The sequence below is a fragment of the Netta rufina genome (genome assembly GCF_964035555.1).
Source record: "Netta rufina genome assembly, chromosome: 22".
Taxonomy (NCBI): Eukaryota; Metazoa; Chordata; class Aves; order Anseriformes; family Anatidae; genus Netta; species Netta rufina.
This window is the reverse complement of record NC_140146.1, coordinates 2,810,542-2,830,295: the sequence shown is the minus strand read 5'-3', so window position 1 is coordinate 2,830,295 and position 19,754 is coordinate 2,810,542. Positions and strand designations below refer to the sequence as shown.

Below are 19,754 nucleotides of genomic sequence, written 5' to 3'. Positions count from 1 at the left end.
TCCTCACCCATTTCTCTTTTTCTAAGTTGGAGTGCTTATGCAAGATGTCTTTCAGACCCACCTTGACACTGGTGGGTCTAAGTCACAAAGACTAATCTTTGCATATGCGTGAAGCATTGCCTTCTGTGTTATTGAAGCTGCTCCACTGCTCATGTAAATATTAAATACTCATTGGACTGAACAGCCTTGTGGTTCTGGTGCTTCTGTTGACAAATCAAGTCATGACTTTATGTTTCCGCCCCAGCAGGCGTTTGACTTTTCTTTGGAGATGGTCAGTCAAGCAGGACGTATGATCCCAATCCTTCCATGAAGGCTCCTAAGTATGCCAGTGCAGTTGTCCTGATATGCTGTGCAGTGAGAGCTCTTTGTTTGGGCTACAGTCCAGCCCGCTGCTGACGAGGAATCCAGTTCAGATCCTCCATCCAGACTTTGACTCCAGTCTCAGGTATCTCCAGCCAGTAAAGTTGGAAGTGAGAGGGGCAGAGCAGTGAGGGAAGGATGTCCTGGCTTCAAGAGACACTTCACCATGGGACTGCAAGGGGCATTGCTCAAGGCAGGAGGAGCTCAGTGGTCCAGGCATGCTCTTGGAGCATTAGACCAGGGTAGCTGGTGAGTACAAGGTCTGTTTAGCTGTCATTACAATGTTGGCAAAATTCAGTGGTTATACCTCTCCTTCGGGGAGGTTACAGGTATGTGGCTCTGCTGTCAAGACCTGAGAGTGAAATATGTCTTGAACCCTGTCCTTCTCATTAGTTTCCTGCCTGAACTCAGGCAGCTGCTTGCACTGTGTGTGGGCCGTAAAAAACAAACAAATAAACAAAAACAACAACAACCAACCAAAAAAAAAAAAAGAAAACAACCAGAAAAAGACCTCTGTAGATTTATTCAGGCTCTTTTACAGGCAGAGCTGCCCCTGAGCCAGGGAAGCCAGTTCAGAGCCTATTGGATTAATTGCAAAAGCTCCAAGCCACAGCCAAGACAAGGATCTGGCTGTGCTCGGTGTTGTGTGGCAGTGCAGATGCTTGGGGTGAAGTCTGTAGAAGTATCCCTAACATTCCTCCATGCTTCTGCACCAGGGAGGTTATAACGTGAGAGGTGCTTGCTGCCTCCCCTCACAATGCACTGCAGGTTTTGTTACAGCAGGGGACAGGTCATCTGCCTTTTTACATCAGTGGATTTTCATTAAGCGTGTTTTACACTCCAGCAGTGGTTTTGGCACGGTTTATTTCTCCAGCCACGGGGCTCTGCTAAGAGGCATCCAAAGAATCTGAGGCCGTACCAGATAACGATGATGTAGGAAAGTGCCTTTCAGGGACTTGAATTATTCATTTTGCCTCACAGTGATGTGGGGTCCAAGGGTTTCAATCGAGCAAAGAAAGGTTCCCTCTCCTGTAGAATTGCAGCTCTGTTTATATTTTGGATTGTTGCTGTATGCATACACCTGGAGACACCTTCAGGATAAACCTGCCCCTGCTTAGAAAGTGATGGTGGCTCTGAGACCTGGGACGCTCCAAATTTGATCTGCTTTATGTGTCACAGGGCAGGTCCCTTCTGCAGCATCCACATGGATTCAAACCCCTCCCATGAGTAAGGGAGAACCTTACAATGGTTAAGGGAGTGTCTGGCACCGGGCAAAGCTTGCACCTGGAAGTGGTCACTCTGTTGTCACAAGGCAACAAAGAGAAGTCACTGTTTGTGGAACAAGGTGATGGATCCCTCCGTGACAGGTTAAGTGCTGCCATTGAATCTTTGGCATTAGCAGCTTAGCTGTGCTCTGGGCAGCACTTTGGCACAAAGTAGGCTTTGGCACAAAGCAGGCTGAAAGAACAAAAACTTTTTTTTCTTTTTGTCCGTCTCCTTTTTGCAGTTTGTTTTATCTTCCCTTTGAAACACTCAGAAACCCAATGGAAGTAACCTGTGTGCAGCTGATTCAGAAACAACAGTTCAGGAAAGTCAGCTTAGATATTTTAAGTCTTTTGCCATCTTTGCTCAACCTCATAAAAAAGATCAGGAGGGACTCTGCTCAGTCAGAAAATGACAGGACAAGGGGGAATGGTTTTAAACTAAATGAGGGGAGATTTAGATTAGAGGTTAGAAGGAAATTATTCACTCAGAGGGTGGTGAGGCACTGTCACAGGTTGCCCAGAGAGGTTGTGGATGCCCCATCCCTGGAGGTGTTCAAGATGAGCTTGGATGAGGCCCTGGACAACCAGATCTAGTGGCTGGCATCCTGCCCATGGCAGGGAGGTTGGAGCTGGATGATCTTTGAGGTGCCTTCCAACCTAAGATGTCCTATGATTCTATGATACTCACCACCCATTTGGACTAGAAACCTCCAGAGGTCACTCCTGACCTAAATATTTCTGTGATTTTATTATCGGGCATTTTCCTGATGTCTCTGAGAACAAGAACAGTTACTGAGAAGATGCAATGGTGGAGGTTCCTGCTTATCCTGAGATGCCTTCACCCAAGGTGTAGAAAAAGAGCTGAAGTTGCTGTAGCCATTCATCTCACCTGCCTCCACCCTAAGATGATGTGTATTTGCCTCATTAAGGCTTAATTCATGGCATCCTGCTGTTGGGTACAGTTTTTCTGTTCTTGGGTGTACTCCCATATATGCAGGAGGCCAGCACAGGGACTATGCATTGCTGTTCCCAAAACAGAGCAGAGTTAAATTTCAGGGGTGCTTTTGACACTGTATTTAAGCTTTGATTCCCCATTTGCAGCACCCTCTATCACAAGCTCCCGGGGCATTGTGTGAAGCGTCTCAAGGTGTGACAGCATTTGTGGTGCCCTTTTAGAAGTGGCTTTAAATGTCTCTTAACTGGATTAGGCAAGCACTGAGCCCCACCGTTTAACTCTGTGAGCCAGGCTAGGTGTCCTGGTTTCAACTGGGACAGAGTTAATTGTCCTCCTAGTAGCTGGCATGGTGCTGTGTTTTGGATTTGGGATGAGAACAGTGTTGGTAACACGCTGATGTTTTAGTTGTTGCTGAGCAGTGCTTACTCTAAGTGAAAGACTTTTGGTTTCCCATACCAGGCTGCCAGCAGGGGTGCTGGGGGTGCATGAGGAGCTGGGAGGGAACACAGCCAGGACAGCTGGCCCAAACTGGCCGAAGGGATGCCCCACACCATGTGGCAGCATGCTGAGCAATAAATGGGGGAAGTTGGCTGGGGGAGTGCTGCCGCTGCTTGGGGTCTGGCTGGGCATTGATCAGCAGGTGGTGAGCAATTGCCTTGTGCATCACTTGTTTTGTACATTCTATTATTTATTATTATTATTATTATTATTATCCCTTCATTTTCTGTCCTATTAAGCAGTCTTTATCTCAACCCATTAGTTTTACATTTTTTCCCCCCATTTCTCTCCCCCATCCCACTACAGGGGGAGTGAGCAAGCAGCGGTGTGATGCTGAGCTGCCTGCCGGGTTAAACCACAACACTAGCACATGTTCACCAAGTACTCAGGCATCTGGGCCACGGGTGGTCACAAATGATTTACACACATGCTGCTCTAGCTGTTTTTGTTTTTAGTGTCCTCAGCATTGCCTGGAGAAGCAGGAGCAGCATTGCAGGAGCCATGCCTCTCCATGTTGGCAGGGGTGCATGGAAATAGAAGAGCGCACCTTCCCCAGTTGCTAGGTCAACCGTTGAACCTGTGTCTGATTCCTGGGGCATGGTCACCTCCTGGTTTTGTGGTGGGACAGCTCTGGGTACACATGGCTTCTGTCCTGGAAAAGCGTGTGCAACTGTGGGATCAGTCCACAGAGCACGTGCAGTTCAGATGTATGAGAGCCCACGGGCTGTGTACCCATCCCCATCAAAACCCAATTCCTGCTGTGGGGCAATCTGTAGCTTGGTCACATCTTTCCAAAGCCTTTCTCCAGCAAGAGAAGTGCTTTTCTTGGAGGTTGCAGATATCCTATGAAATCTGTGTTGATGTGAAAAATAAGAAGTTCTGGCAACAGCTGGCAGGCCCCAGAAATGCTACCTGTGTTTTATCTGAGCACCAGCATGAGAAACTAATCCCAGGAGTTTGTAAATGTGGGCCTTGAAGAAGGAGTGGGACTGGGGCAATAAGGAGGGAAGAAAGATGAGTATATCAGGAGAAAGAGAAGGTGTGAGATGATACAGAGAGTATCGTCTCTGAGATGCATCACTAGAGACTGGTGAGCAATGAGTTTGTGTCTCAAAAGGCTTGGCTTGACCAGAAAAGGATCGAGGGGTTGGAGTTTGGGAGGTGATGCTGTGCAAGAAATGTGCTGTAGCCAAGCTGGTCGAAGCAGCGCAGTCCTACTATTGCTGTGAATGCACATCCTCAGCTGGCATGGTTTCGGTCACTGCTCATGATGCCAAGGAAAACCAGGCTGGAGGTGGGTGAGCTTTACTTTCTGTGCCTCTCCTCCAAGCTGTTTCTCAGAGTGGGTGTCAAGTGGGTCATTCTTCCGTGAAATATTGAAAGGTTTGGACCTGGTAAAAGCACTTCTGAGTGCAAGCCTCTCTGCATCCATTTGTAACAGGCCAGGAATGTGAGTGATGGGGAAGTTTTCTCACTTCCACTTTCTAGTCCTCTCCCACCCCTGAGGCTTCCTCTCTGCCCTCAAGCTGCTGATGCAGTGAGTCTGCTCTGTCAGGCTTGCCAGGGCTGACACTGTGCTGGAAGTATCACTCTCCAAGTCCAGGTTTGCTGCATTTTGAGGTCTGGAGTAGCCTCCAGTCTAACATCAGTGGAGGCTGTGTTGGAAGTGCCACCAGCAGTCTGGGTGCAGGGTGGGCAAGGACGCTCAGCTCACCGGTGTCAGCCACAGAAGAGGAGTCAGCACAGGCAGAGAGCTGTAGGCTGGTACCTGCAATGCTGTGGTATCTCCGCAATCGACACCCAAGCTAAACAGATCTGAAGCAGTCCTGGCTGCTTGTTCACCTGCCCTGGTCCACAGCAAACAGGATCAGAATGGCTCAAATGTTCCTACCTGGCCATGTGTGCCTGCCTGCCTCATGGGCAGTGCAGGGGTGGACAGCTGGCTGGATTGTCTGAGGAGCTGCTGGAAGGTCCCGTTGTGCTTGGTGGGAAAAGTCTCTGGGTGCAGTATTTCCAGGGCATTCTGACGAGGAAAAGAACTTACCATTGTCAGCATGTCAGGTCAGGTTTATGTTGCATGCTCAGGCTGCTGTGTGCACCTCCCTTGATTGGCATGTTCAACTTGCAGACCCAGCATACCAACGAGGAGAGAAGCTGCTTGCTTCATGCATCTGTCTGTGCCTTATAAACCTTCTCTGTGCAAATTTCAAAGTATAAAACCTCCTACTGCTCCATGGCAAGCAGGGAGGATTGCATATTGCTGGGCTTGTAGAACTTTTCCAGGGGAATAAGGCTCTGTTTGCCCCAAACCTAGGCTCATTTTGCCTGGGAGTTGTCTCTCTCCAGTTTTGCTGTTAGAGATGCTCCCCAACAAGGTTTCTAATTATGAACTCCTAGTGATCAGTGGAAACCCTAACTACTCCCTTTAAACAGCAAAATTCAGGATCTGCTGACCCTTGGAGAGCCCTGCCACTGCTGGAAGAAAATTCAGTAGCTCCAAATGGCAATAACACGCCTGCCTGCATCCAGTAAAGGGATATGGGTCATATCCAGACCAGTGTGGATCACTGAGGCCTCTTTCTCTCTCTCTTCCAGCTCCTTCAGCTGTGTCTATCATGCACCAGGTCAGCCGCACCGTGGACAGCATTACCCTCTCGTGGTCTCAGCCTGACCAACCCAATGGAGTCATCCTGGATTACGAGCTGCAATATTATGAGAAGGTACTGCGGGACCTCGGCAGGGTTCAGCTGCAGGGTTTGGGGAGAGGAGGTGGTGCAAAGGGCATACCCTGGCTGCTGCATTTGTCTAAGCACTACTGAGGAGGTTATTTCTCTCGCTGCAGCTGGCCAGGTGGGTGGCACTGGCTGTCAACCTTTTGGAGCACAATGTGGTTCCAGGGGACCCTGCCTGATGCTTAGGCACTGCGTGTAAGGAACATATTGCACTGCTGATTTGATTCAGTGGGAGGCTGATGTATAGGGTGTGTAGGGATCACACAGCTCTGAATCTTTCCTCCCTGAGGAGCATGTCCCTTCCACCTCCTCCCTATGGAGAAGTGGGTCTGGAGCTGTGTGGCTGCTGAGGGACCTGAAGACCATGCTGATGTTGGTCCCAGGACCTGCCAAGCTCTGCATGGCTGGTGAACTTCATCTGTGATACCCAGGGGAAGTGGGGACTGGTAAGCAGGAGGAGAAATCTGCCCCCTTGCACAAGAGCTTATAAACTATATGTTAAAAATGCAAACTAACTAATTAAAAAGCTTTATGATTAAATGGAACTGATTTTTTTCCCAGCAGTTGCTGGAAGAAATGATTAATCCCCCCCACTGCCTGCCTGTGACCTATTTTCTCATCACCAAGAGCCAGAGGGAGAATGGGGAGGTGGGGGAGCTTCTTCGTAGGCTGTTAAATAGGTCCTGACCTATATTGCATAAATCACAGCCTTTTATTTGACCCTTGGAAATGATCCCAGAATATGTGGCAAGATGGATGAGGAAGTAACAAGACAGATCTGGAAAGCAAGAGGGGTCCTTTCCCTGGGGACATGCAGAATGATCTCAAGGAGTTCTTTCTCCCAATCTTACTTTCTCTTAATCTCATCCTCTTTCTTTCTTCCCCTTCCCCTTGGTTTTCTGGGAGAGGCTGTAAACAGAGGGAGTTTTTGACTAAAGGGGAAGCTGCTGTTCGTAGCCTCTCTTGGCAGCCAACCACAAGGTAATCGTGTATAAGGTAATCCCCCTGTTGTCAGAGATTTGGACACAGTTTGTCCCTGATCACAAGGACAAGCAGCCCGAGCCACACTTGTGCAATGGTTTTCTTGGCACTCGATTCCTGGGAAGGTGCTGGCACTGGCAGAGAGGACAGCACCAGCTGCCCCACATACTGTTGCTGCAGCTCTCTCTGTCCTGGTATTTGAACATCTTGGTATATTTTATTTTTTTTTTGCCAGTGCTTTGGTTGAAGAACAAAAGTGTGTCTTTATCTCCACAAAGTTGTATGTCATTCTCAGAAGGCATGTCCCTAAACTACTCTTTGTTAGCCTTTAGTCTGAAGTCCCAGTTGCACACACAAGGTTTGATCTGGTAGCAGTCAGCAGCAGCCAATGTATTCAAGTGCTTCAGCTGATCAGTGCTTTGGATGCAGGATATTTTACTATGGATCAGTTCTGGATTCACTAACTCTCCTCCTCCTTTGCCATCCCATAGTGTCCTGAGTGTTGAAGAGGCAGCTTCATTAGAGCCACAACCTCTCTGCTAATACCCAGACTGCTGCTGTCCATACAGACACTCATTTCTCACCCCAGAAGAACCTGGGAGCTATGGGCCCTGTGGATCCATCCCCAGAGTGGCCAGCAGGGCCCTCCTGCCACCTCTGAGCATCCTTCTTAATGGGGCTGAAATTCAGACGTGTTATTAGTTGGTATCCAGCTATGGGCTAGCTTTGTATGTGTGGCACTGTTTGCTTCAGGAACCACAGCAGATTGCTGCTGTTGACACGCACAGAGCAGCTGTCTGCCAGATTAAGCTGGTTGACATTTTATTTTTCTTTGCTTTTTTTTTTTTCTTTTTTTTTCTTGGCTGATGAAACATGAAGCCACTTCTGCAAATCCTTTGGGCATTTCACAGACTATGTGCGTTTCAAGAAACTCTTTGTAGATCAGCCTTGGGTTTCGGCTTAGATTTGGCTTAGAGGAAGGGGAATCAGATGAGGACTCAAGATCAAATCTATCAGGAAGTTAGAAGTATGTTATTTTGAATTAGGATTTCCAAACTCAAACCAAAATCAGCAGGAAAAGCCTTGCAAAAGCAAGGTAGGAGAAACAGCCAAGGGGCTTAGACTTTAAACCACTTGGGATGTCCTGGACATGCCAGAGAAGCTCAGAAGGGTTAAAGAGCGTGTCAGAAGTGAACAAGCAGGTTGCTGAAGTGATGATGTCTGAGCAATATGCTGAAGGGAAAGAGTAGGTTTGATAAGAGATTTGGCAAGCCATTCTAAAGTTTTACCCAGCTAGGCTTCATGGAAGGTGCTAGGGAGGTTTGAGGAGAGTGATTATACTGGAGTTACGCTCACCCTGGTTCCAGCTATGGGACTGTGGAGACACATAAATGCTCTTTCCTTGCAAGAGGGGATTAAAAGAGAGCAAAGGCATGAACACAGCTTCCTGAGACAGACAGATGTCAGTTTCCTAGCCTATAAATCATCCTAAGCGTGCCTATGGCATTCAATTTAAAGTCCTCCAGTATGAGGGTCTGTGGGGATGAGGTTTCGTCGAACAGTTGGACAAAAGATTTTAAAACAACCACGTTAATGCCATCCAAAGGCCTGGGAGGTTTCATCCAAGCCCTTGGGCACTATAACTGTAAACACTTGCTGACCTATTTCTCTCCTCACCTCCCTGGGAAAAGGTCCAAGGGAGTGTTGAGGCCTGCTCAGGCAAACAAGGCAGTAAGTTTTCTGTGAGAAGATCTTTTTATCTAAGTACCTGTACTGGAGCTTTTCACTGTCATTAGTCTTAAGTACCAATCACCCCAGTGATACCCAAGCACCTTCAGTGCCAGGCCTACATGGATAAAACTGTTCCTGAACACTGTAAATGGTGGAGTCTCAGGCATTTGCAGAGCTGCTGTGTGTTATGCCGCAGTGATATGCCATCAGCAGTGCCAAGCCTCCAAGTTTGACTGCACACTTGGAGAAATCCATTCCTGCCAGACCACTCTCTTACCAGCTACCCACACCAGAGCAGTGCTGAATCAAAAACTTAATACAAGAAGAAGTAAACTCCCTGAATGTTCTCTTTGTCTGCTTTCCAGCTATAGTCTGCACAAACCAAGGTCATGAGTGTAATCTATCTTGCAAATGCCAGTGCACTTGCAATTCTACTCCAGCATGAGCCACCAGACTCTCCCATGAACACTGGTTCATGATACTGGTGCAGCAGACTGCTGTATGCAGCACCACAGGGAATGACTGTTCTTTGTGGGCCTCTAATGCTGCTCATACCCCAGCATCTGGCTGCAGAGCATCCTCTGGAACAGCTTGTGAGTGAGGGCACCAGATCTGTTCTCAGAAGTGGCTGAATGTGAAAACAAAGTCAACAGTGTGCAGAGAGGAAAAGAAAGGAGATCAGCTGCCCTAAAGGCAAGCTCCATCATTCAGTGGTGGCTGAGACAATCTCTGACTCATCCTGTGCTCCAGCAGCTGAGAGGGCTAAGACAAGAGCATGACACAGCCCCTTCCAGGCAAGGAGCAAACAAAGCTGAGTGGCTCTACATTGACTTTTGCTTCATCAAAAGCAAAGGCAGCCAAAGCAGTATGAGAGCAACAGAAGTGCACAAGTTGCACCACGGTGTGAGGAAATCTCAAACACAAGAGGGCTTGTGCCTGATTGCCTATTTAATACCTTCTGTCCTTTGAGAGTCCATTGCTGAAGACACTGGTGAGGAGGAATGGATGTGTTTCTCACTTTCCTTGCTGAGAGTCTCACTTTGATCTCATAGTAGCATGAAGAAATTCCTCCCTGTCACCCCAGTGGAGTTTCATAGCTGGGAGAAGTCCCTCAATCACAGGTCCCACTTGATGGGGTTGTGCAGACCCTGTCTGTGTGACTTCTTTGTCAGTCCCTGCCTGCTTGCTCATGAGAAGTGAGGTTATCTCACCTCGCTGGCAAGCCTGTGCTGGGTGGGATTTGTTGGGCTTACCGAGCCCTTTGCAGTGACTTGAAGTTAGTAGTTCTCAGTAACTCCCTTGTGAACTTGCCAGCGCAGATTTTGAGCTGTCAGCTACTGATCTGTTGCAACCAGTGATCCTGCCAAGGCAACCTGACCTGCCAGATTGGAGGTGTTACCGGAAGGGATAAGCACTTTCAACATAGCTACAGAAATGTCATTTAGAAATCGGTGGCTGTGCGTGTGTGTCCTTTTGTGGGGGAATCATACTCACAGCTCGTCTTCTGTTCCTTGGGTTTGAAATCTTAACCATGGTTACTGGTGAAGCAGGCCTTGTGCGGAGGGGTGGTCGCAGTACTTCTCCTGAGGTCCCAAACCCTTTGTTCAGGTGGGCTTTACCTCCATCATAGGCCAAAGAAAGTGGGGAAGATCAAATAGACAGGGTGCTGGGGCTGGATCAGACACAGCACAGGGTGAGGAATGGTGCTAACAGAAAGTGGGTGCAGAAAAGGGGAGCAATTCTTATTCCCATTGAGCTCAAAACTTGGAGACCTGGTGTTTGAGGCTGACACCTTTATCAGAGCATTTCCTGAGATGTGGCATTTAGCCAAGTGATGTCATTACTCACATTCCTTCTTCTGTAGTTCTCTGCTGGCAGACGGAGTTGGAGAAATGAATGTTTTGCTAAGGTCTGTGGTTTCCCCAGTCACCGAACCTGTGCCACCCATTCTGTCTCGTTCTGTGTTTCCTTCTAGACATGCCATGCCTGATTCTGGAGCAGGGTCTGGAGCCTGGGCTCTCCCTTCTGATGACATGTGTGTATTTTCTTGGCAGGATCTTAGTGAGTTAAATTCAACAACAGTGAAGAGCCCCACCAACACTGTGACAGTGCAAAACCTCAAAGCTGGCACCATCTACGTCTTCCAAGTGCGGGCACGTACTGTGGCTGGGTATGGCCGGTATAGTGGCAAGATGTATTTCCAGACCATGACTGAAGGTAAGTCTTCAGCTGTCACTGCATAAATGTGAAATAAGGCCTACAGAGACTTGAACGAGATGGAGATACACGGGTAGTGGTGCTGCTCCCCTTCCTGGTAGTCCCATCAAGGGTGCATTGACAAGTCACATGCATTTATTCAATCTGGCAAGAACTGGTGAGGGACATGGGTGCTTGGTGGTCCATGCAAGGAATCACACAGTCTAGGCCAATTTCTGCCATGCTTTTCTGGCATGAGGACCTGTCCATTCAGTTGGATTTAGAGGGAAAAAAATTTATGATGTTCATCTGCAGAGATGTTGATGACAAATACAGCTTTGGGTCTCTACTTGCCAAATTTGTGCAGCTACATAAGACAAGTCAAGCCAGTTTTCTGGCCCTGAGGCCAAGTAGCAAGGCACAGCATGCTTCCACGGGACTGACTTTCCCACCCAAAAAGGATAGCTCCATCCAGCCTTCCTGCTGGGGAGCATCCCCCTCACAGCCAACTTGAGTCACGCTTGGGACAGGGCTAGCTAGCACAGAAAAAAATCCATGCCAAGAAACATGTTAGCAATAACCATGCAAATAGAGGCCATTGCTCAGGCCTGGGCTCTGGCCCTGATGAATGTATCAGTGTCTACCCACCCTGTAACCAGTGCAGTAACGCATTCTTTCTTCCTTGCATGTCAGCTGAGTACCAGACCAGTGTCCAGGAGAAGCTGCCGCTCATCATCGGCTCCTCTGCAGCAGGACTGGTGTTCCTCATTGCTGTAGTCATCATCATTATTGTGTGCAATAGGTAGGTCAGTCTGAGTGCAATGCCTGAGCTCGCATGAGCCTCAGGGCTGGGTACCCAGAGGCTTGCTGTGCTGGGGCTGTGCGAGGGGACAGCAATCAGAGAGGAAGGGTGGCAGGGGTAGAAGTGGGGATGATGGAAACAGGAAGGGAAAAGATTCCCCCACAGCACGTTTCTCAGCCTCGATCAGTCTGTGCACAGTGCTTAGGAATGCCTTTCTTTCCAGAAGACGGGGCTTTGAACGTGCCGACTCCGAGTACACTGACAAGCTGCAGCACTATACCAGTGGCCACAGTACGTACCGTGGTCCCCCACCAGGCCTGGGGGTCCGCTCTCTCTTGGGTTTGTGTTCCTGTTCACTCATTCCTTGTGTTGTGCGGGATGGGCTCAGGGTCTCTAGCCAGGCACGTGTGTGCATGTGAAAACAAGAGGACCTTTGTGCTGGCCAGGGCTCCAAGAAACATGGCCAGATCATTTCTTTGATCCTTGCCCTAAGAAAGCTTCTGCCCTTGGGGTCCAACAAGGTGGAGCTTCTTCAGGAAGCCACTGGAAAGATTTGGACTGCATTATGTGCCTTTGGCTTATGTCCACTTACCCTCCTTTCTTCTCCTCATTTCAGTATGCATCTAATGAATACTGCCTCTGCTTCCCTATGCCCTTCCGAGACGCGTTCTGTAGCATGCTGTGTGCATCTCTGAACCAGCATATTGCATCCCCCAGAATGACATTCATAGCTCAGAGTGACATTCATAGCTTGGATCCCCATTTGCATCATCTAGATCTCCTCACCTGTTCCCTGTGCTCTAGGTCTCTGCCCTGCTTAGTAAAGCTCATGCTCTCCAGACCTGTGTGCTTTTGGGTGCTGGCCATGAAGTGGACACCCGTGCATGCTCTACGGACCCCTGCAACATCAAACACAAACCCTTCCGTGTGCCCCCAAAACCTCACACTCTTCTGCTGTGCAGCCCCTCCTAACACACCCTATCTTGCTGCTCGGATTCCTAAGCTTTTCCCAATTTGTGGGCAGCAGAGAGACCCCTTCCCCAGCTTGCCTACATCCTGTGGACCACTGTCCTTCATGGTGCCTTTGCCATAGCCCATCCCAGTGCTTCCAGAATCCTAGGAGATGTGATTTATCCATCTATATTTTTACATATATATATATGCCATGTTACGCATTGTATCTATCTATATAATAGACATTTTTATATCTGTAATGTTATATATCTGTATCTGTAATAGATACAATACAAAACATGCCCTTTCTTGCAGCCTGCCTCTTCTGATATACCCATGCACTGCAAGACACTCCTCACACCCAGCATTCCTGCTTTCAACCTCTCTGTGCAGCCTGCCTCACCCTCGTTCTCCTCATCAACCCCTGGCAGCATGCCCTCTCCAATGTCTTTTTCCTCCCTCACTAGAGATTACTGAAATTCTGCTTTGTCCATATCTCTGTTATCATTTACATTATAGTATACTTGCAGCTTCAGGATTTCTGTCCTTTTTATAGCTTGTTCCTGTACAGACCTGGGCCTTATTCAGAAAATGGTTGTGCATGTAGTAAATGAGTAATGTTTCTGCACAGGACTCACTGCTGTTTCTGCATTTACCTTGGAAAAGTATTCTGAAAGGCAGGGTACTGAAATGCAACTCTGTGCCTGAACAGCAGTGTTCTGGCTGCATTGCTATAACTTACCAGTAAAAATGACACTCTTCAAGAAAGATTATGTAAATGCAACTCTCAGTTGTTTGTCAGTCCTTGCTGCATGTGTAAACATACATTCACACTTTCTCCCAGGGTCTGGTGTGTAACATGACAGCTTCAGGCTGGGATGGCATTAATAGCTGTGCCTTCACAACTGTTGGAATAGGCTAGATGCCACCAGATGAACTGTTAACAGGCCTGGGGTGCATTTTAGCCATATCGTCATTCAAGACACCGATACAAGGCATAGTCCCTCCTCAGATTCCCAGCAGTGACTGCTGCAGAAAGGCTACAGCTTTTGGTTAGCAGATTGCCAAGGCACAGGGAGTCTGTAAGCCTTTACATTGCAGCAGCTCGCCTGAATGGGTCTGACCAGCATCCTACACGTGGACCTGGGAGCTGTGCCTCTGGTTCTGTGCTGGGCTCCTTATTTAGTGAGTTGTGGTCTCTTCTCTACAGGACTCCCAATTTGGGGTCTGGCCAGAGCCCAGAGAAGTGAGTATAGAAAGGCCAATAGCTCCCTGCTGTGTGCCAACTGTGGGCCCAATGTTTATTAGAAGCCAGGCCTGTGCAAACCTGGCTCTGCATGTTGTTTCTCAAACTTCTTTGCTGTGTCTGCTTCACACCCTTGATTATGCAACTTCCCGAGGTTAAAAAAAAAAGACCCTCATCATCAACAGCATTTTGGTCCACTTCATGGACACGCATCTTTGTGCACAGAAACACACACACACACACACAAACCTGCCCACACGTGCACGCGTGTGCACACAACCCCATGTACACAAACAAATAGGTTTCTCTTGTCCTTGATGCCAGCCGTTTGTCCATTTGTGCCTGTCTGTCTGACTCTCTCCCTCACCTTTATGCAGTGACTCCAGGGATGAAGATTTATATTGATCCGTTTACCTACGAAGATCCCAATGAGGCTGTCAGGGAATTTGCAAAAGAAATCGATATCTCGTGTGTGAAAATTGAGCAAGTGATTGGGGCAGGTAGGTAAACTGTGCATGTCTGGCTGCCCCTCAGCAGCACAGTCTCCTTTGTGGTCTCAGACTTCGGTGAGGATTTAGTCTTACATTTAGTGGGAAAACTACTGTAAGTAAGGTCTTATACTTAGCCTGCCTGGACTAGCAGCAACATGGTGGTCTCCGGAGGACACCCCGTGCTGGAGACAAGGAATTCCTGGGTGTGCACAGTGTCCAACACTCCTCACCAAAGGATGGAGGCCTTTGCTGTGGCACAAAGGAGGAAATCCAAAGCAGTGGTCGGCTCAGGGGTGTTCCTCACGGGGTCCCTTAGGAATGGGGTCCCTCAGGGAGGAAGGCAGAGATCCAAAAAGCCAACAAGCCCTACCTGTTTCTCTCTGTTCACAGGGGAGTTTGGTGAGGTGTGCAGTGGGCATCTCAAGCTTCCCGGCAAGAGAGAGATCTTCGTGGCCATCAAGACGCTGAAGTCTGGCTACACAGAGAAGCAGAGACGGGATTTTCTGAGCGAGGCCAGCATCATGGGGCAGTTCGACCACCCCAACGTCATCCACCTGGAGGGGGTAGTAACCAAGAGTTCACCAGTCATGATCATTACTGAATTCATGGAGAATGGCTCACTGGACTCCTTCTTGAGGGTATGAAATTGCAGGAGCACACAGGCCCAGAGAAGGGCCAGAGGAGACCTTGACTGGGGGGTCCTTCCCTGTGCCACTATAACTATGCCCAGAAACTCCTGGCACTGAGGCAGCTGCTGCATGCTGCAGAGGTCTGTGGTCTCAGGAAAAGAAGTGGCACAAGAGCTGTCATGTTACATGTGTTTGTTCACTTGTACTAAAGAAGTGCCGCTCAGTTTCAGAGGGCTGTTACATAAATCCACATACAAAAGACACGTGGAGCATATTGGAGCCTGGTGGCCCCTCTGCAGACAATCTAGTCCTTCAGATCTTTCTGTGCATCTTACACAGCATCGCCCTAAGGAAAAAGCTGAGCACGCTGTTTTGAGATTGGTGAGGGGTGAGGTGTACCTGAATAAAAATGCATGCCCAAAGGCCTTTGTAACCAGGCCACAAAACAAGAATTACCCCGATTATCAATAAAAATGCATATTGTTCCCAGGGTGTGAATGTGGGTGGATCAGGTTATGTGTTACGGTATGACAAAATGCAGCACATTGGTAGATGTACGGCTGGGGATACAGCACATGCAGCTGTGCCTACATGTATGCATGCCCACAGATACATTTACAAACTCTGCCTCTGTGGGCACGGAGGTGAGTTCTGCCAGATCTTTTACACAGCAGAGCTTCAACTCCAGCTGCTTTGTCTAAATATTTACACGTCTGAGTCTGAGATGAATAAATCACTGTGTTGACTGGATGTTGAATTCACCTGATAGGAATAGATTGCCTCTTCTGTGCAAGGTGTGGCAGAGATCAGACAACAGCCATTGGCAGTGATGCTTGTAGGACATGAGGGTGACTTCCAACCCCTGTGAGCTCTTGACTCTCCACACTCTTACTTTGAGAAGGAACTTAACGGTGCTTGTGGTATAGCTGTGCCATAATGGGGTGTAAACAAAGGCTACTGTCTGTTTGCCTGGCGGGCTGTGAATTGCTCCTCTCATGCAGATTCTTTCCTTTTCCCCTAAGCAAAACGATGGGCAGTTCACCGTGATCCAGCTGGTGGGCATGCTGCGGGGTATCGCAGCAGGCATGAAGTACCTGGCCGATATGAACTACGTGCACCGGGACCTGGCTGCCCGCAACATCCTGGTGAACAGCAACCTGGTCTGCAAGGTGTCTGACTTCGGCCTCTCCCGTTTTCTGGAGGATGACACTTCTGATCCCACCTACACCAGTGCACTGGTAAGGCTGCTTTTAGAGCGGGAGGGATGGGTGAGGGAGGAAAGAGTCAGGGAAAGAGAGAAAGGGGACATCTCCTGTTGACATTGAGAAGACTTTTCTCAGGGTGCCAACAACAGGCATAATGTGCCAGATGGCAAAGATAAATTAAATTAACCAAGAAAGATTTTCTCTTGCCAGTTGTCATTCCAGTGGCTGTTGATGGGCTCTGTAGCCGTGTCTATGGATAACTGAACCTTCTTCCAAACGTGTCTGCAAACACATCCATGTCTCTGATAAAGCCTTTAGATGTGGATAATGAAATATCCCGTTCCAGCATGGCCCAGCTTGGGGTCCTGCAAGATGCCACCCTGACAGATTTGTTGCTAGGGCAGCAAGTCTCTGTATTTTTACCATTACTGTCCAACTGTGCTGTCCTGCTGTCTGGGAAGCCATGGTCGTTTTTCATGTCATGTCATGGGCTCAGCCCCAGAAATGACAGACTGAAGTGTGAATGCTTGCTGGGCAAAGCCATGCAGTACTAGACACTGATCTCACAGAAAATCTTTCTAAATTAGAGAGAGAAATAATTTCAAAAACAGCTTCACGATCACGTAACTGCTTCCCAGGAACACCACAACACCAGTGACACAAGTGCCACTGAGGACTCATGGCCTGTCTTGGAATACAAAATGTGTACCAGGACCAAGGACTTATTTGAAGACTTTCATGTTCAGTTAGATTGCAGCCAGTAGTTTTCCCACGTACCTTTTTTTTTTTTTTGCAAAGGCATAGAGCATCACTCCAGTGCAATGCCTATGATAGGACTTCTTGGAAATGAGTGTTGATATAGCTGGAGCAGGATCTGTAGGAAATCATCTCTCACCAGTCTTTTGAAGCTGCTAGTGGTGAGATGTCTGGCATAGCTCTTTTGAATTTTAACAGTGCTTGAATACCTAAAAGCTAAAGTTTTAATTCTTTTTATTCTGCTCCTGAGGTAGCTAGGTGACAGCAAAATGATGGAGGGAGATTCAAAGAGAAACAGTTTGAATTTTTCTAATTTCATAGTCATTCATTTTTCTACAAAAGACTCTACCAGCACAATAGGCATTTTGGCATGATGAAGATAACTGTACAGCAGTAGGCAGATGGAAGGAGCAGGGCTTATTTAATATAATGAAAAGGAGGCTGAATGGATGCCTAAAGGTGACCTGCAGTACTTGAAGAGCAGTTATGAAGAAGACAGAGTCAAACTCTTTGCAGTGCTACCAGATGATATCATATGGGGCAATAGACAAAAATGTAGCTTGGGATGTTCAAGTTGAATAATAGGAAAAGCTTCTTCCCTGAGAGGGTGGTACGGCCCTGCAACAGATCACCAGACAAACTGGGGGGGATCATCATCCTTGAAGGTTGCCAAGACCTGGTTAGACAAAGGCATGGCCATCCTGATTTAGTGTTTAGTCCTGAGGTCCCTTCCTTCTAGGATTTCACCAGCTGGATGAAAATATGTTGGACACATCTTTTTCAGTTGTTCTTTCTTTTTCTGCTACCATCCTCTCTCTCTTTTTTTTTTCTTTTCTTTTTTTTTTTTTTTCCTGCAGGGTGGAAAGATCCCAATACGGTGGACAGCACCTGAGGCAATTCAATACCGAAAATTCACATCAGCTAGTGATGTGTGGAGCTATGGAATAGTCATGTGGGAGGTGATGTCGTATGGAGAGCGGCCTTACTGGGATATGACCAACCAAGATGTGAGTTACTAACAAACAAGGAGCAGGAATACTGAAATCAGGAGCAGAATGCAAGGCCAAAGCATGGTTATATCTGGACTCAGCTGATGGCATGTCCAGAACCTTGCCTGTTATGGGAGATGTGTCCACCTTTGGAAGAAATAGTGGGATTTTCTTTGACCTTTGTTCTGGTCCCATTGTGCTGCTGTCGCAGAAGTTAGAGACTGTATAAACCCTACTGCAGTAGGATCAGATTAATGTGAACAACCTCAGTTATGGCAGACAGATACCTGGGAGGAAAGGGAGGAGACAGTTAAAAAAATAAAAGTTTCCACTGACATGACAGCTCCTGAAGCACCTCCAAGTCCATCCATCTGTGGACTCTTGAATTTGTAGGCTTCCCTGCCTTACAGGAAAAGAGAGTAAGACCCAAGCTCCCACCCAGTTTCACAACTCCTCCCACCTGAATGGCAAATTAGACATTTTTCAGGTCAATACAACTCCACCCACACCATGTCAGGTTTCTTCAGAGAAGGGCAAATTCCTCAATTTTGTGGTGCTCAAATTGCTCAAGTGAGTCCCTAATGCCTGAAGCAGATGATATTTTAGCACCTTTTGCTGTACATGGCCTTGTCCCGGCCCCTGGCATACTTGAAAAGTTTTTTGTATCAATTCTCTGGCCACAAAGAAGGGTGTTAGAAGTTATGCCCTTCTCCAAAATGCCAATTTCCTTCCCATTCACATTAGGGTTTTCATTACCACTTGCAGTTTCAAGCATTTACTGCAGACAAATGTTACTGCTCCTCTTCCTGCCCTGGTATCCCTCTGTATGCTCGGCACTCTGCTGTCCCCTCCTGGAGGCCTCCCCAGCCTCTTCTCCCGCTGCTTGTGCCACAGAGCATCGTGCCCCAGAGGCTGTCACCACTTAATTGCTGCTGGTGCGCCCTGCACGTTAGCACATGGCACATACTCACTGTAGTTTAGCCTCCTGACCCTATGGTGTGAGTGCCTGGGGTGGCAGGATTGAGAATAGAGAGAGCAGCCTGTGCCCCCTTGCGGGATGTGTCTTCTGGCTGCAAGGCAGGAGGTTTCTTGGGAAATTATTCAGTCAATGTCAGAGCCAAGTGCTTGATGTCTGCATCTCCCCAGAGCTGCTCTCCCCTGCTCTCCCTCCCCTCCTGCCTCGGATGGATCCACCATCCAGAGGGAGAGCTGGGAGAGGGGACAGCTTGCACCTCTCAGGAGAGTCCCTGAATGGGAGCCAAGAGCTTCACAAACCACAGCAGTGATTTCTCAGGTTAGGCCTTCACAGGCCCAGTGGGTCACCTTCTTATCCAGCCAGCGCTGCCTCTTGGAGGAAGGAGAGGCAGAAGGACTCATTCCATCTGGCACATGTGGACAGCAGCAGTGCCAGCCCCAAGCTGTCTTGGATCAGCCTGCCCACCATCCTGGCTAAGCACAATGCATGGAGCACTCTACTACTCTATCCTCTTCCTGAAGCCACAATCCATCTTCAGCCCTTCAATATACCCCAGTTCTCACCCCAGACTGCCTGCCGTGGATCTTTCACTTACCCTCCCTTGGAGTGGCAGCTTTCTACTGCCACAGCACTCTCAGTATCACCCCTTCCCTGCTCCCATCTGCAGTATCCTCCACTTTCTCTATGCAGCCTTCCTGCTCGACAACATATTCATGCTGCTGTATGGATATGACTGTCCTTCCATGGGGAGGCATTACAGCCTTGGGGTAGCTCACCAGGCAAGTAAGGAGATTTCTGTCCTTAGTAGTGTGCAAGGCATATCTGAACAAAGCTGTGGCAGCCCTGATCAAGTAGTGAGACTAGATAGAGACATCAAGGTCATTCTACCAGCCCTGTTGGGGTTCTTTCAGTTCTTTCCCCTTTTTTATCATCCCCATGGAGAGTTCGTCATTTCAAAGTGTTGTCCCTGATTTCAGTTACTGAAATA

At 48.2% G+C, this 19,754-nt stretch overlaps 1 protein-coding gene across 1 annotated transcript in view; it reads left to right on the top strand.

Moving 5' to 3' along the window:
• Positions 1-19,754, top strand: part of EPHB2 (EPH receptor B2) — a gene marked incomplete at its 5' end in the record, with an annotated part of 117,952 nt that overhangs the window by 93,331 nt on the left and 4,867 nt on the right. The window contains 8 exons of the mRNA XM_084300269.1: positions 5,674-5,798; positions 10,577-10,739; positions 11,412-11,520; positions 11,744-11,811; positions 14,098-14,220; positions 14,602-14,849; positions 15,863-16,078; positions 17,659-17,808. Of these exons, the coding sequence (XP_084156395.1) occupies positions 5,674-5,798; positions 10,577-10,739; positions 11,412-11,520; positions 11,744-11,811; positions 14,098-14,220; positions 14,602-14,849; positions 15,863-16,078; positions 17,659-17,808 (1,202 nt within the window). The remainder of the gene's footprint in view (positions 1-5,673; positions 5,799-10,576; positions 10,740-11,411; positions 11,521-11,743; positions 11,812-14,097; positions 14,221-14,601; positions 14,850-15,862; positions 16,079-17,658; positions 17,809-19,754) is intronic.